At 39.1% G+C, this 16,232-nt stretch overlaps 1 protein-coding gene across 3 annotated transcripts; it reads right to left on the minus strand.

The window, feature by feature from the left end:
* Positions 1–1,410: 1,410 nt before the first annotated feature.
* Positions 1,411–15,020, minus strand: LOC101858290 (tubulin polyglutamylase TTLL13P). Of its 3 annotated transcripts, none has more exons than XM_005103977.3 (8): positions 14,923–15,020; positions 13,774–13,912; positions 13,244–13,434; positions 12,696–12,916; positions 7,455–7,623; positions 6,130–6,298; positions 4,294–4,522; positions 1,411–2,693 (listed from the first exon to the last, which is right to left on the minus strand). In XM_005103977.3, exons 1-8 carry the CDS (start codon positions 14,943–14,945, stop codon positions 1,471–1,473), a joined length of 2,364 nt encoding a protein of 787 aa, XP_005104034.1. In that variant the 5' UTR covers positions 14,946–15,020; the 3' UTR covers positions 1,411–1,470. The 3 variants fall into 3 exon arrangements, with proteins under 3 accessions (XP_005104034.1, XP_005104036.1, XP_012941168.1); XM_005103979.3 differs by having other exon boundaries at positions 14,469–15,005; XM_013085714.2 differs by lacking the exon at positions 14,923–15,020 and having other exon boundaries at positions 13,774–14,297.
* Between the last annotated feature and the right edge of the window lie 1,212 nt (positions 15,021–16,232).

Here is a 16,232-nt window from a genome sequence, read left to right on the forward strand (position 1 = left end):
TGAATTATTAGATTGTAATAGTATTAAATACATATATATTAATAAATACTATTGCAAATAAGATTGCCAAAGCTCAATAGAAAAAAATCCTCAACCATATAAGAAGTTAAAGGTTTCAGTTGGAAAGAAATCTGATTGTTATATAAATATATACACTGGAATTATACCCATCTCATCTCAGTCTGATTGTCATCACTGACTTTGGTGAACAACATAAATATTTATATACAGTAGAACACGGCTATAGCGGGACTTTTGGTTCCAGAAGAAAAATCCCGCTGTTGGCGAGTTCCCGCTATAGGAATGCAAAGGGGAAATTACCGAAAAATTCCTAAATACCTACACGATTACATCCTTTCAATATAATAATAGATAGCATTTGTATAACCCAAATCCCGCTCAACAGCAGGCACCATGCGCTTCACAATCTATACTAATCAATAAAACTTGCGCTTTATATTAGTCTTCCTTTTATTGTCAACTTCGTTGGTTATCTCGGCCGTTAATTCGAGTGAGAAGCAATTCCTTTAGTCTTTTTCTCGGTTTGTTGCTTGTGCTGTCTATCATACTGGTAGGCCTACTGTAGAACTGGTGAAGTGGATGTGTGCATATGCCCGAGCATCAACGACCGCATTTCAATTAATCAGGAATCACACACTACACCCTCTTCTCTTCTTTTAGTTGGTCACGTAACGTGTCTCTCCGCACCATCTCTCTCTCTGCTGCCTGCCCCACCTCCCTCATCACTGGACTGGCCTATCACAATGCCGCACGGCTGACTGCCTTTTAGGATCCTGCCTACAGCCCCCCACCCCCCACCCCCTTCCTCACAACTAGAGCTCGTTCGATCTCTCCCGCTGTATCCAAGTACTGGCCTTTACTTGCCCCGTAAAACCCGAGCACAGGTAATTGAGTTTGCATGTCCCGCTGTAGGGAAAGTCCCGCTGCCGTGGGTGCCGCTACAGTCATATTCTACTGCATAGATCTACATCACTTTAGGAGTGTTTCACGTAACGCATCTCTCAGCACCATCTCTCTCTCTCTGCCCCATCTCTTTCTAGGCCTACCGCCTACCCCACCTTTCTCATCACTGGACTAGCCAATCACAATGCTGCACCGCTGACTGTCTGTTGGGAGCCCGCTTCAGCCTCCTCCCCCCCCCCCCCCCCCCCAGCTAGAGCTCGCTTGATCTCTCCCGCTGTGTCCGAGTTCCGGACTTTCCTTGCCCCACTATATATCCAAGCATAAGTAATTGAGTTTACATAAGGAAAAAAAAGGGGGGCTCCGGTAAGGTCCCGCTGAACGGATGCGGGTGCCGCTCTAGTCATGTTTTACTGTATATGATTAAAGTGATAAAGACTTCTTTCTCTTAATAAAATCATAATAAAGAATTAACAAAAACAAAGCGCATTGGGCGTCTAAAGCTTTTGAGACAAGTGTACAAGACTGGATAGTGGTCATTCTCTCTCTCTATTCTCCTTCACTGGTGCGGAGAGGGGCCCATATTCTCACTCCCCAGGGTTCGTTTGTGGAAGAAGACTCAGACTCCCTCTGTGCATTCTCAGTTGCCCTTTGCTGCTTCTGTAGCTCTTTAATGATCTGTTTTGGATCGAGTTTCCCATGAGCTATTTGCTGAGTGTGCTCGTTAAACGGGAACACCAAATAAAAGTTCCCAACTTTTTTCCTCGCTATTCGGGTTAAAGGTGGTTTCCCATTTTTTCCTGGATTCTTCACCGAGGGAGGAAGCAGCTCTCTCATCTCCCTGTTCCGCTGCAGGCTCGACCGGAATGCATATGTACTGGACAGCTTATCAGCTTGGAGTTGTTTCTCCTGGCTGTCCACCTGCTGAGTGCTGTAATTCATTCCTTGATATTCCTCTACAGGCAAACGTTTGCAATCAGGGGAACTGTGGACCGGTCTTTTTAACAAGGGCGTAACAGGACGGAGTGACATCAGTTTACTTGAATATAACTTCCCTAAAGAATTCTCACCTCTACAAATAGGACTGTTACCGGTTTGCAGCCTTAGCTGCCTCGGGGTATCACCACCTAAACTAAAGCTCGAGTCCGTAAATATCTGTGACTGTCTCGAACCATCTTGAGTCAACGGCATGGGCGTGTCACATCTGCTTCCGTTAGAAAGCGAGTTTTGACTGTGTTGGTGTTGGTGGCTGCTGTCACTCTTTGAGGGAGCCACAGGCCGTGTGCCGCTATCATTTGGCCCACTGACATTGTTGTTACCATCCACCACACTGGACAGACTCGATAAGCCACTGTCTGACAGAAGTGATGCTTTCGACTCCACCTGCAACAAGCCCGCATCGGTTCGTACCGTCAAACTCCCACCATTATCATCCCGTTGCCCTGGCGTGGGCATTTCCTGCCTGCCCCCGTACGTATGCATCCGATCTCGGAACAAAGGGCTATCCCGATGAAAGAAGTTGTTCAAAGACTCCATACTGTTCGTCAGATCTTGGGGATTTTTTTTACTTGCCAGGTTTTCCAAAGGTTTGCTCGATCTGTATCTGTTGATGGGGGCGTGTCTCACAGGCAGAGCTCGATTTGGAGCAAAACTCGGTTTCTTACCCCGTCTGTGAATTAATGATTTTTCCGAATGGGCTGAAATGACAGTTGAACCGGAAGAGATTTGACTGCTTCTACTGCGGCTGGACATCCCTGGTTCGCTGTAGGTAGCTGAATTTTAGAAAAAAAAGGACATTTTATAATTCACTTAATAAACAGAGTGCAAGAGTGGGTGGTTGGCGGGTGCTTTGGTGTGGTTTGCTTCTTCTTTCCTATCACACATCTATCGTCCTTATCTCCCCTTCTTCTTTTTTACGTTTGTTACTCTCTTGTAACACCTCTAATCTTCCGGCGCTCAGATGACCTTATGCAGTTGCGTGCGCCGTAAAACCTCTACTAAAACTAAGAGTGCAAGAGAATTTTTTCAAGAAAAGAAAAAAAAAGGACATTTTATCATTCACTCAATCAACAGAGTGCAAGACACCATCCACAGACAGATCACACTGAAACTACCTCTCCTCTTCTGTAGCTACGTCCTGCAGGGATTTATGTATTCACAGCAACCAAACAACGTTCTCTATCTCATAATTGCTGCGAAATGACTGCCAATAATTGCTTTTACCTTAAAGTTTTAAAAATTTCAGGACCAGCAGAGCAAAATGTCAAGTACTCCCTCCCTTGTTTAGAGATAAAGTCATGCTACTGAAAATTTTCCAACTGCTTGCCGTGAACAAAACATTTTCGGGAGGACAGGGGGAGGGAGGAGGTTCACACTGATTGAAATATTATTTTCTTATTATCTTCAAAAAGGCCTTTCTTTCAGTAAAGGTTACCTACAGATGTACATTGTGTAACAAAATACAGCCATTCAGATCAAAAGTAAAGGAGAAGATGTAATTTAAAGTCGGAAAAATAAATATTTGAAAAAATGAAGTAAACTTTTTATATGACTTATGCATGGTCAAACTGGGTAAACATGGGGGGAAATTTTAATCATAGATGGCCTTTAGAGGCTGCTATTCTTATTAAAAATCACACAAACCTTCAAGACCAATCTTGTTTCCTCACAAAGTCATGTGTACAAAAGTGAATGTGTCGGTATAGAGCTGTACATTCAAGTTTTGTATTTTGAGTAAATAGAAGCACATCCACACAATAGAGGCCATTAAAAGTGCAGGAGGAAAGGAAGACAAATAAATAGAAATAACAAAGGGAAAGAAAAAAAATACAGGATTTCGCTCTAACCCACCCAAATATTTTGCGTTGCAAAAATTGATTGATGAAAGAGGATCTAATCTTATAACATGGACACAACTGCCCCGCCTCCTGTTCAACCAGCATTTCTGATGCAGCTGTTTGGTGCTTCACCATCACACGCAGGATACATGAGTTTGGTGGAGAACTGTCGAGTGACTCCACATTTCTGCTTAGAAGTTGTATCCCCCTTAGCCTGAACTGAAACATTCTGCATCCTAAAGAACCTAAAAAGTGTCAATCAATGGGGGTATAAAACTTTTCTGTTGGGATGTTGTATCCCTCTCAAGCCAGATCGAAGCAGCCTGCCTCCTATAGAATCCAAAAAGTGTTAAACGGTGGCGTACTTACTTTACTTTTCCGATCCAGCGGCCATTTGGGTTCTAGCCCTTCGGTCTGAAACGGTGGCGTAAAAACTTTACATTTTTACATTTACATTATTTACCTCCTGGCTAAAACAGCACCTGGACATGGATGGCTGGTGCCTCTATAAATAAATCACTGATGGTCTATTTACCTCCTCTCCTTCCTCGCCGGGACGTGCTGTATATCTCAGGAACGTGACCCAGACCAGACTCGGGGCAGGAGATGAGATCCAACAGGTCATGAAGCATTGCCTTCTTGGAAATGACGTCAGCGTGACAGTCGGAGCTCAGCGATGGGCTAAAGTTCACCTCCAGCAGCCACGGCTTCATGCTGTTGTCTATGAGGACGTCGAACCCGTACAGCTCAAAGCAGTTACTCACCTGAGACAAGACAGAATATTCACAATTTAAACAAGTGAGAACGCGACAGAATGTTCCCAATTTAAACCAGTGAGAACATGACAGAATATTCACAACTTAAACCAGTGAGAATACGACAGAATGTTCACAATTTAAACCAGTGAGAACATGACAGAATGTTCACCATTTAAACCAGTGAGAACATGACAGAATGTTCACAATCAGTGAGAACATGACAGAATATTCACAATTTAAACCAGAGAGAACACGACAGAATGTTCACCATTTAAACCAGTGAGAACACAACAGAATGTTCACCATTTAAACCAGAGAGAACATGACAGAATGTTCACAATTTAAACCAGTGAGAACATGACAGAATATTCACAATTTAAACCAGTGAGAATACGACAGAATGTTCCCAATTTAAACCAGTGAGAACACGACAGAATGTTCACAATTTAAACCAGTGAGAACAGGACAAAATAGGAGAAATTTATTAGACTTAAACTTTAAATTTTCTTTGCACTTGCTGAAAGTGACGATCAAAGCCAAGTTCACATGGAGTACAAGTAGTAGGCCTACTTAACAAATAACGTAATCTCTCTCTCTCTCTCTCTCTCTTCCCTCTCTCCTTTCTCTCCGTCTCTCTCAAACACCCTCTCCGTCTCTCTCAAACACCCTCTCTCTCGCCTCCTCTACTTACGAACTGTAAGTGGACTTTTACCACACACACACAAAAAAGAGCATTTACAAACATAATGCTGTATGTATATGTCTCACCCTTGGCATTATCAAACATAAAGGTGCACATTGTCTCACCCTTGGCATTAACAAACATAACGGTGCAAGTACAAGTCTCACCTTTGGTATTAACAAACATAATAGTGCACAAATCTCACCCTTAACATTAAGTAACAAACATAACGGTGCGCATGTATCACCCTTGGCATTAACAAACATATAACGGTGTACAAGTCTCATCCTTGACATTAATTAACAAACATAATAGTGCACATGTCTCACCCTTGGCATTAACAAACATAACGATGTACATATCTCACCCTTGGCATTGATTAACAAACATAACGGTACACTGTGTCTCACCATTGGCATTAGAAACATAACAGTGCATGCACATGTCTCACCTTTGGCACTAACAAACATAACGGTATACATATCTCACCCTTCATATTACCAAACATAATGGGGCATGCCCATGTCTCACCCTTGGCATTAATTAACAAAGAAAATAGTGCATAAGCCTCACCCTGGGCATTAATTAACAAACATAACTATTCACATGTCCCCCCCTTTGTATTAACAAACATAACGGTGCACACTGTCTCACCATTGGCATTAACAAACATAACGGTGCACATATCTCACCCTTGGCATAAACAAACATAACGGTGCACATATCTCACCTTTCATATCAACAAACATAATGTCTCACCCTAGGCATTTACAAACATAATGGTGCACATGTCTCACCCTTGGCATTAGCAAACATAATGTCTCACCCTTGGCATTAACAAGCATAACGTCTCACCCTTGGCATTAACAAACACAATGTCTCACCCTTGGAATTAATTAACAAACATAGCGGTACGGAGCACATGTCTCACCCTTGGAGCAGTTGGAGCCTGCATTAGCATGGTCAGTGTGATGATGTTTGCTATCCGCTGCCACAGAAGAGTGTCGCAAACGTTGTTCTGAGAGAAGTAGCGACGCAGCTGGGAGATGGTCCACTTACAACCATGCCCCACCTGGTCTTTGTCTGCTGTGTACCCAGGGCTGCATTATTACGATGAAAGGAAATAAAAAGAAACTGAATTTCAGAATACTTGTTTCAGTTTGAGTAGTAAAGAGTAGCACATCAATACAAAATTTGGTTATTTAGGGCAAGACAGACAGACAGACAGACAGACACACAGACAGACAGACAGACAGATAGACAGACAGACAGACAGACAGACAGGCAGACAGATACAACAGAGGGATTTTAGTTAAAGTATGAGTTTTACGACACTCACAACACAATGTACATCGTAAAAGTGCAAAAGATTAGAGGTGTTACTAATGAATGATATAAAAAGAAAAGAAAGAGGATAGATAAGGTTAAAAGATGTTTCATAGGGAAAAAAAGGAGAAATTTGCACCAGAGCACCTGTCACCCACCCATCTACAGGGGAAAGAAAAGAAATAGGACCTATCAGAATTATGGTTCTCGTTGCTATTATTGAACCACCCACTGGCTTTCCCTCTTCTGTCCAAAGCCACTTAGTGTTATATTATATGTGAAAGTTTACTGTAACAGTTGTGTGGTCATATAGAACCCGGTTTTGAAAAACTACATGTGCAGTTACAGAAAAAATATGACAAACAGGAACATACCTTTACTAGTACAGAAAAATATAATAATAATATGAGGACCCTTAAGGACACAATATATATTTTCATTCTTTATCACATTATCTCTCTTTCTCTGAGTGTGCTTGTGTGTGTGTGTCTATGTGTCTGTCTTTCAAAATAAAAAGAGACAACGACAGAGGTGCCTCCATCCATGACAAAGCCATAAATAGAGAATATGTACGAGAGCAAGATTTTTCATGAACAGACAGTCAAATGTACCACAACATTAAGCCTTCACTTTATTGTTTAGATTAGTTTTTTTAGTAGAGGTTTTACGGCGCTCGCAACTGCATAAGGTCATATGAGCGCAAGAAGTCTAGAGGTGTTACAAAAGAGTAACAAACATAAAAAAGAAGAAGGGGAGATAAGGACGATAGATGTTTCATAGGAAACAAGAAGCAAACCACACCAGAGCACCCGTCAACCACCCACACTTTATTGTTAGTTGGTCTTTTACCGTGCTCACAATTGCAAATCAAAGGTCATATTAACATTTTCAGTTTTAATTTTGAAACCTTCACTTTAGAAAAAGAGTCACCTGAATTTGTTAATGCTGGTATTTGTCAAATGAGCAAACACATTGTCTGGCCGGTCCAGGTCGTACTTCTCCGTACCAAAACGCACCAAACCTTCCTCATGCACGTAGATCTGGAGTGGATGGAAGCTGCATACTGCAACATACACCCGCAGGTCAAATTTGTAGCCACCTGTGAATGGGAGTTGTGAAGCAGGAGTTTACTGCCAGTAAACAAGACATCGATCAAATTTCCCCAGCACCTGAAAAGGGACAAAATCAACACTGAAAAAGAAATAAATAAAAGATGCAAATAATAACGACGTACTAACCAACAAAACCAAACATGAGAGCAACAGTCCTTTGACATGATGAGATAAGTAGGCTACTGTTGCTGCGAAAAACTGGAACAACAAAAGGCAAAAATAGAATTGAAACTGAATTACAGGACTTTTCAACACAAAGGAATGCATGAACCTATGCAATTCATACGGAAAAAATGTCTTTAACAAATAGATAAAATTTACTCCGCATCAGCCCTGTTGCCTTTTTGAAACCCACTTAAATGTTTCTCAGCTCACTATCATGACAGTATATTGCACATTTTATAAAAGTAGTCATTCACCTTTTATCACCAATAGACCTTTATCAAAATCCTCATGCTGGTCGTCATCAGAGTACTTTTGTTAGGGTATTCAAAGGTAATTTACATAGATCTATAGACCACATATTATGATCTGTTGGGTCCAAAAGTTTAATTTGTTGATATTTTTCTAAATCAAGATATTTCTATTTTCGCAGAACTTAAACTGCACAGATTGGAAAATAAAGAAAATAAGAGTATGTGTATGTAAAAGAGGAAAATTCGTTTTTAAAATCTCAGTTTTAAGAAAGCACACACAAGAATTTAGATAACGACTTCCTAGAGCTTGATCATCTTTCAAAGCAACCATCAAAATATTCAATTATGGAAAACTAATTTAAAGAGGGCATAACTTTACACTTTCATCAAGAAAAATAGCCATGGAAGATTTCAAATCAAATCCAGTGTGTCAGACTCAAGATAAACATGAATCAACAAATTTTGGGTTCCTCTAGCCCATGCATGGTTTGACAATATAATACACAATAAGTAATTATGGTCACATAAATTATCTTTACCCTTCAGACCCTGAACCTGCCTTGCTATTCGGAAGACAGTTCCTAAACTCTCTCAAGCTGTAAGAAATTAACAGTTCAGTCTTATGACTATTTGAATTGAAAAAATAAAGCAGTCCACATTTTTTTTTTCGTTTTTACCCTTCACCCTAGGGGCTCTCACAAGTAAGACCCTTTGACCCTTTCAACAGGGGTCATGGATGGACTACTCTGAGCTCTCACCATACAATTTGAAAAGTTCTTTCGTAAATTGTTCAATGATTCAAGCACCTTGAATCAGTAAGGACAAAATATGACTATATATATATATCAACAGAGAATGCTCACACTTCCTAGGATTAAATATCCTTGGAACTAAAATACAAAGATGTGGACATAAGAGATCGAAACAGTTCTATGTATGTGTACGTGTGCAAGTATATAAGTGTGACAAAGTGAGTGCATATATATATGTGTGTAAATGTGTGCAACAATGTGTTTCTCTCCAAGTGTATGCTGTGGGGGTGGGGGTGAGAAAGAGAGTGGGCTGGATGGTGGAGTGAACTGATCTGGGCTATGTGTTTATCAAAACCTTTCTACAGTTACATAACCTAAGTACAAATTTTTCTAGCCTTCATCTCAGAAAAAAAGGTGAAATGGCATAGATTTAATGCCACAACACTATTAGGTTATTTTGGATGTAAGATCTCAGAGTTTAACATCCATCTTCGAAAAGGACTAAGTCGACTGGACAATTTGTGTAAAGTGCCTTTCCCAAGGACACAACGTCGGACCAAGCTGAGGCTCAAACCCTGAACCCGCAATCTCACGATTACGAGTCCAGTAGCCTAACCACTAGCTACTACCGATGCCACTTCATCTCAGAAACAAAGAAGAAATAAGGCTACACTACTTCAACTCAGAAAGAAAGAATAATTCCCCCCCCCCCCACCAAGAATACAAAACACAGTGATCATCTCTATCATTAACTTCCATAAAAATGTTTGAAGCTTGGGGTATAATAATTTTGGTTAGAAAATGGCTAAAAAGTCATTTCTAGTATAGGGGAAATTCAGTTTATGAGAAAATTTGTGCCTGTAAAGAAATACATTTTGAACATCATAAGTTTGTATCATTCTATAACCTCTCTCATAAAGTTTTTTTTTTTTACCGTTGGCTAAACATATGAAGTAGATACTTGCTCTGCTGTAGCTAAACACTTTCCTCCATCTCTACAAAGCTGCCAACCCAGCACATTCATCAATATCCAATAAGTCTTGAAACTTGAATTCAAAGGGAAAAAAACAGCACTTTACACAATTCTCCATCTTTTACAGGCAAAAAAAAGGTCCACTTTCACTGGCGCTTACCTTTTTCATACTCATCTATATCCTATCACGAAAAAGATATCTACACAAAGTTACTTGGAGTATCTTGATGTAAATGTTGATTCTTAATCAAGTCAGAGTAAACTACAAAAATGTATCGAGATTTAAAAATTGTGAAAACAAAAAACACTTGGTGTCAGTTTTGGTTGAAAAATGAAAGTGAAAAGACTACAATGAGTTTTATGTAAATTGGAAACCGCAGACTATAAACTGTTGACAATGAGAATATTCTTAATCCTTTTCGATAAAGAAGATCAGAGTACATCAACACTTTAACGTTCATTTAAAGCATGGAAAAGGTAGACCATAGGAAAAGGTAGACCATAGGAAAAGAAAAGAAGTGCAATAAGACCTACCAGTGGTACTCTACAACCACTTGCTAAATGTTTTACACTTGGTTAACTGAAAAACATGACCATTTGGGGGGGTTTTTTGGTTATTGTTCTCAGACATGATTCTTCATTAAAGATATGGAGGAGAAAGACTCACACATAGTAGAAACATTCCTACATCATGTCTTTAAAATGTAGCATACTACTGCAGCTATGACTACAATAATCTATGGTATAAAATATCATCACTGCGCCTAACCCAAGACAAGCTGGTTCTAACATATATATAAAAATTATAACAAACAAGTGCCTTAAAGATCTGTAACCTTTCCACATTGAACAAGTATCTAGAGAATCAGTACATTCTGCTGTAAAATCTATGACAGATGACAATAGCAACTTACTACAATAAAAAGTTTCTTTTTTAAAATAACACTGCAATTATATCAATGTCCACTCAAACAATCAAGAGCATTGCTGGAAATGCCAATTTACTTTTAATAACCAAACAATTATGTTGAAAAAAAAAGTTACAATGAAACAGTGTATGATTTTCGCAACATCAGACCTCATTTACCGAGACAAAATTAATTTGCACCCATATTTTTTCTACTATCAAATACTTTTTATCTAGAGATGCAACATAACTCATACTATCAAAGAACAATGCAGAGGTAAGGAAATTCCCAGCACTGAGACATATAAATTCCTTCAACTGTATCTCACCACTCAAAGCTACTTTTTGTCCTTCTCTTTGGGTGTGTTTTTTTAGCTTCAGTTCTTTTTTATACAATGAAAGTAGTACATTTTTTTTCAATGATTTATGGGGTGGAATCGGAACATTTTTTTCTTTCTTGTCTTAAAAAAAAAGGTGGGATGGGCAGGTGGGGTGGGGGAAGGGGGGGGGGAGAGGCATGTCTTGATGGAAATGCAGCTAAAAAACATGATCAATACAGCTAAGGTTATTCAATCTCATCCGACTGGGAAAAAAAATAATAGAACATGGAACAGCAAGGTCACAGACTAACTTGCAATAGATAGACTATAGAACAGACAGTTCTTACACCAGAGTACTTTTAACTCAGAAATCATAATTCTGCTTTCCCCATTCCAATGCAGCTACTATCATTATTTGCAACTTAAGACTACAATATGCATCTAGATCACACACACATTTGGTCTAGAGCTAATGTGGCTAAAAACAAACCAGGTATCTAATCCCTGTGTCCGTGCTATCTCGTTATTGCCATCATTGCTGAAACTGTGGTGTGAGAAGGAAGCAATTCTGCAATTCATATTGTAATCTTGAATTATTTAATTTTTTAAAATCATTTTCCCAAATGAAATGGTCTTCAAATTTTATTCAGAGTTCAACCGGAGCTTTTCAGCAATTCACACCAATAATAATCATAAAAGAGAGCATAATTAAATTCAAAGAGAGAAAAGGATTTAGAAAGTTAAGAAACGGGAGAATGAGATTGGGGGAGGGGGGGGGGGTGTACAAAAACAGGAGAGCAAGGAGAGAAAGGGTCAAAATGGGAGAAAGGTGTTGTTTTTTTTTTGGGGGGGGGGTTTTGTTGTTGTTGTTATTTTTTGGAAGGGGAAGTGGCTGGAAGGGGTGGGGGGGGGGGGGGGGGGTGAGGGCGAAAGGAGACAAAGTGAAGCAGGAAAAGAGGATAAGCTAGTTGGAGGATTGGGGGGGAACAAAAAAAGAGGAAAGAGGGATGATGTGGTGTATGAGACAGAAGTCAATGGGAGGTGAAAGAGAGAAAGGGAAGGAGGTAAAAGAAACAATTTAGGAAGGGCAGGGAAAGGGAGAAGGAAGAAAGGGGAGGAGACGTAAGGAAAAAAAGGAATTGTGGAGACTAAACAGACGATAAGGTGAGGAGTAGAGCACAAGGGGAAATAGTGGTGGGAGAGGGGGGGGTGTTGAGAGGGGTAGATACCAAGAGAGAGAGAAAAAAAGGAAAACAGTAGTACAAAAGGAGAATTGGGAGGGGGAGGGGGATTTCGTTAGGGAGAAAAAGAAAGAGGAATTACAGAAAGAGAAAAGGGGAAAAGGGGACAAAGAGAAAGGAGTAGACAAGACGGAATGAAGAGTAAAGGAGAAAAGGAACTAGGGATAAAAATAGAGCATAGGAGGAAGAAAGTGAAAACAATTAAGAAGAGAAAGAGGGCAGCATTTAGAGGGGTCGCAGAGTCGTTTTAACAATGGCTAGTCCTTTTGATGCCAACAAAAAAAAATCACTAAGAAAAGACTTTATTATTAATTTTTAATGTTTCGCCTTCTTTAGAACAATTAATTTTCAAGCAACCAAAAGCCATTTTCATTTTTAACAAATTATTGATAATACATCATGATTGCACATATATAAAAAGAGCAACAACAAAGTAAATAAAAGGCTTACCTATCAATAAAGGGTCTTTGATATATTCCTGGACAACCGCATTACAGTCATACTGCAGCTCTGAGAGTTCCTTGAAAATAAATATACCCCGACCTCTGGAAGACTCAGCCGGTTTGCAAATCCACATTTTTCGACCGCTTTGCTTGTCCTTCGGTTGGCGTAAACTGGCGTACTCCGACACAAATTTGGTGTAGTCATTCGGAAGGTTGTAAGCTACTGGGCTGGAGAAGAGCAGAGAAAATACTAATTGTTTCATCAATGTTATGATTTGCTTTATGACAAAATTATCTGAAGTTTGAAAATCAGCGACAGTGAGTTCAAGCTCTGTGACACAATTTGAGAGATGCCTTTCTTTCGATCGCCAGTATCATTGAAAACTACAAACCTCATAGTAAGTCAGAGAATTCTATTCTACAAAATGGATTGATTTATATTCTGAGTAGAATTTGATAGGCAACACAGTAACAGATAAATAAAAAGCGATCTTGTGGAAGACAAACTTGAGAAGGAATAAAGCTTTACAATGTTACAACGTCAGTAAAACTTACCTAAAGTTATATACACTGCAGCCATGAACAATGCGCATTTTCCTCAAATTGCGACACAAACAGTCCTTCTTTGTGATGGATGTGCAATGAGGATAATGATTAATCCATTGCCAGGGCAGCAAGTTAGTGTATTCACTCGTCCGAAACCGGGATGTTTTCCACCAGATGTTCCAGCCATCCTCTCCATGGACCTTTCAATAGAAAAACAACATATATGACAGATATAGAATTAAAGAAAACAATGAGATAAAAACAGGCAGCCCTAGATATGATCACAGTGAAAAAAAACAAGGGATTAATTTCGGAGACATATAAGAAGTATGTCTACAGTGCATTTAAAGGGTTAAACCTGGTTACTGAACTGCAAGAGCACATATTATAGGACACTCTATCATGACCAGTTGCCAGTCAAGGAAAAAAGATTAATCTAAGGTACTGTGGATCAAGCAATTCAATATTTCTTTTTTTTTTTTAATAGTCTGAATCAAGTAGTCAGAATAAATGAAATAAATAATATCATATTACCATACCTCTGGATCATATTCAGTCCAGCCTCTCTCTAACAAAACATTCTGAAGGAGTTCTGGGCCAATACCATTGTCATTCAGTCGAAAAACAATTTTCTGGTCCATGTCTTTGTCTGCTACTGCATTAGGTCCCAGTTCAAGTCTGCACAAGATGAGAAAAAAGAATGTGTTACATACTTTTAAATTCACGTATATATGCAAAATCAACATTTAAACTTGCCATAAACATTTCATTTAGAGTTGACCTGATATACTATGTTTTTATTATATTATTTATATTTGGCAACTTGGAAACACATGTGTCACTTTTCTCATAAAACTATTGACAGCTAGGCCTATAGAGTTGAAAGTTGGCAGATATCTGAAAAAAGATATAGACGAGGTCCCCATGATGGAGCCCGATTTTTTATTTATTCACTTCCCGAATTTATAAAAATACACCGGAGAAAAATTTCTCATCCTTTTTTGGCCTTTGTGATTATTTCACTGAGAAACGAAAAAAAATCTGCATTGCATGTCCTTCACAGCAGAAGTGCGGGAAGTCATTAGATCTATATGCTATCTAGATCTAGATTCTAGATCTATATCTCGCCAGGCCCATTTTGTTTTGACATTTTTTTGCATCTCTCAGGATTTATTGCTCCATTCCAGTATAGAGTATAAATATATATATAATTATATAGGCCGTGTGAAATTACTTTCAGTTGATGTTCATGCACCGATCATTTCTTTCATGTTTTGGGGCACAATGAAAGTCCGTCAGTATTCCTTCACATAGGATAGGACAGGTATTTATAAGTCAAGTAAACAAGCTGGAGGTCGCACTGGAGGCAGAGACAACATTACGATATATGCCTTTATAGATCTAGATCTAGTTGGATACATTTTAGACCTATCGATTTTACTGACTGCCTCATCAAGAACCCGAATCTAATCCCAAAAATGCCGACGACAATTTAAAAACGTAAAATCCGAAAGTTCATTCCTTGCCAAACTTTAACTTTTAAAAATTCAGTATCTCTGTTCTCTGTTACTATTCGGATTTAAATTCAAAGCAAAAACAGTCCTTTCAAGACAAAAGGGTATTTTATCTTCTCTAACAGTTTGTCAAAACCTATCCATCTATAAATGTATACAGCGGCAAGCCGTAACCTCTTATAACTACTTGAACACATCCATTTTGTCACTTTGTCATCTCTGTCCGTCCGCCATAGTGTATTGACGTCACGTGATGCCGCTTGAAGTTAACGACGGCCAATCGTGTGCAGTGATACAAACTGCACATATCCACGGAGTTTATGCCCTTCATTAGGCCTAATTTTGAACACACTAAGCTAGCCTAGGCCTAAGCGGATAATACCAGATGATGATTTTCTTTTTCTTTAGGTTTCAAATGATAGGTATAAAAGTAAAACTGAGACCCTTAACGTGCAATGCATTTGCTTTGTATGACACTGAAGTATCCGTATCACTTATTTGACCCTTTAGAACATTTACCATTTAGAAGCCAATGCCAACAGAAAATCTACCGGGAATTGAAAAAGAAAGACAACTCGATTTAAAACTACTTCGTCGCAGGAAACCCTTTTTGACTCGGCTATTTCCCTTTGATAGTAATATAGCGCCATCCCAGTATTCCCAGCAAGGACATAATAGTCATCAGAACATAATAATAATAATGTTATTGATTTAGCAGCAGCAGTGCAAACATCATCATCTTCATTATCATCATCAGCAGCAGCAATAACAATAGCAACAACAACAACAACAACAACAACAACATCGATATAACTGTTAATGGTCTGTAGCTTCCTATAGTCAATTTTACACAGCTGCTTTAGAATTACAAGGTTCCATCTGACATTTTTGGCCGTTTTGAGTAACCAAGACCATGAGGTCTGAAGCAAAACCGTAAAAAAACAAAAACAAGAAACAATCTGTCCGCTCTATCAAAATCGGAAGATTATGGAGCCGTTATCAAGATATCCAATGAATTGTACTCGAAAAAAGCGTGGCATGTTGTGAAACTTAAATTTTTTTACGCCAAACTTCTCAAAAACCAATTACGGTACTGAGCAAGTTAATAATTGAACTTCATAATTCTAGGTAGTGATTGGCTGCTGATAGTAAAAGCCTCTTCAATAGGAAGAACTGGTCTGCCGCTGTGCTCTACTTGGTGGACTCCTTTTTTCTTTTTTAAATTGGTAAGTGTTTTACGGCGCTTGCAACTTCATAAAGTCATATGAGCACGCAGGACACATTTAAGCATTAAAATTTTTAGTTTGGTAAGAATTGATTTTGAATTTTGCCCGTTTGTAGGCGGCTGAAGTTGGCGGACTACAACACAACGACCAGTCTGACAATATATATATATATTCATTTGTACTTGATTGTTTAGTTGTTGTACCACAATTCACAACTTTAACCCTAACCTAAACGTTGACCCGCAGTCGGTTACATAG

This window comes from Aplysia californica, unplaced genomic scaffold (assembly GCF_000002075.1).
Source record: "Aplysia californica isolate F4 #8 unplaced genomic scaffold, AplCal3.0 scaffold00399, whole genome shotgun sequence".
NCBI classification, from domain to species: Eukaryota; Metazoa; Mollusca; class Gastropoda; order Aplysiida; family Aplysiidae; genus Aplysia; species Aplysia californica.

Coding starts and splice junctions, on each gene's coding strand:
- LOC101858290 (XM_013085714.2), bottom strand. CDS start 13,980: ATGTTGATTTTGCATATATACGTGAATTTAAAAGTATGTAACACATTC. Junction 6,299..7,454: donor ACCAGCATTAACAAATTCAG/GTGACTCTTTTT, acceptor GTAATAATGCAG/CCCTGGGTACACAGCAGACA. Junction 2,694..4,293: donor CCGGCGAGGAAGGAGAGGAG/GTAAATAGACCA, acceptor TCTAAAATTCAG/CTACCTACAGCGAACCAGGG.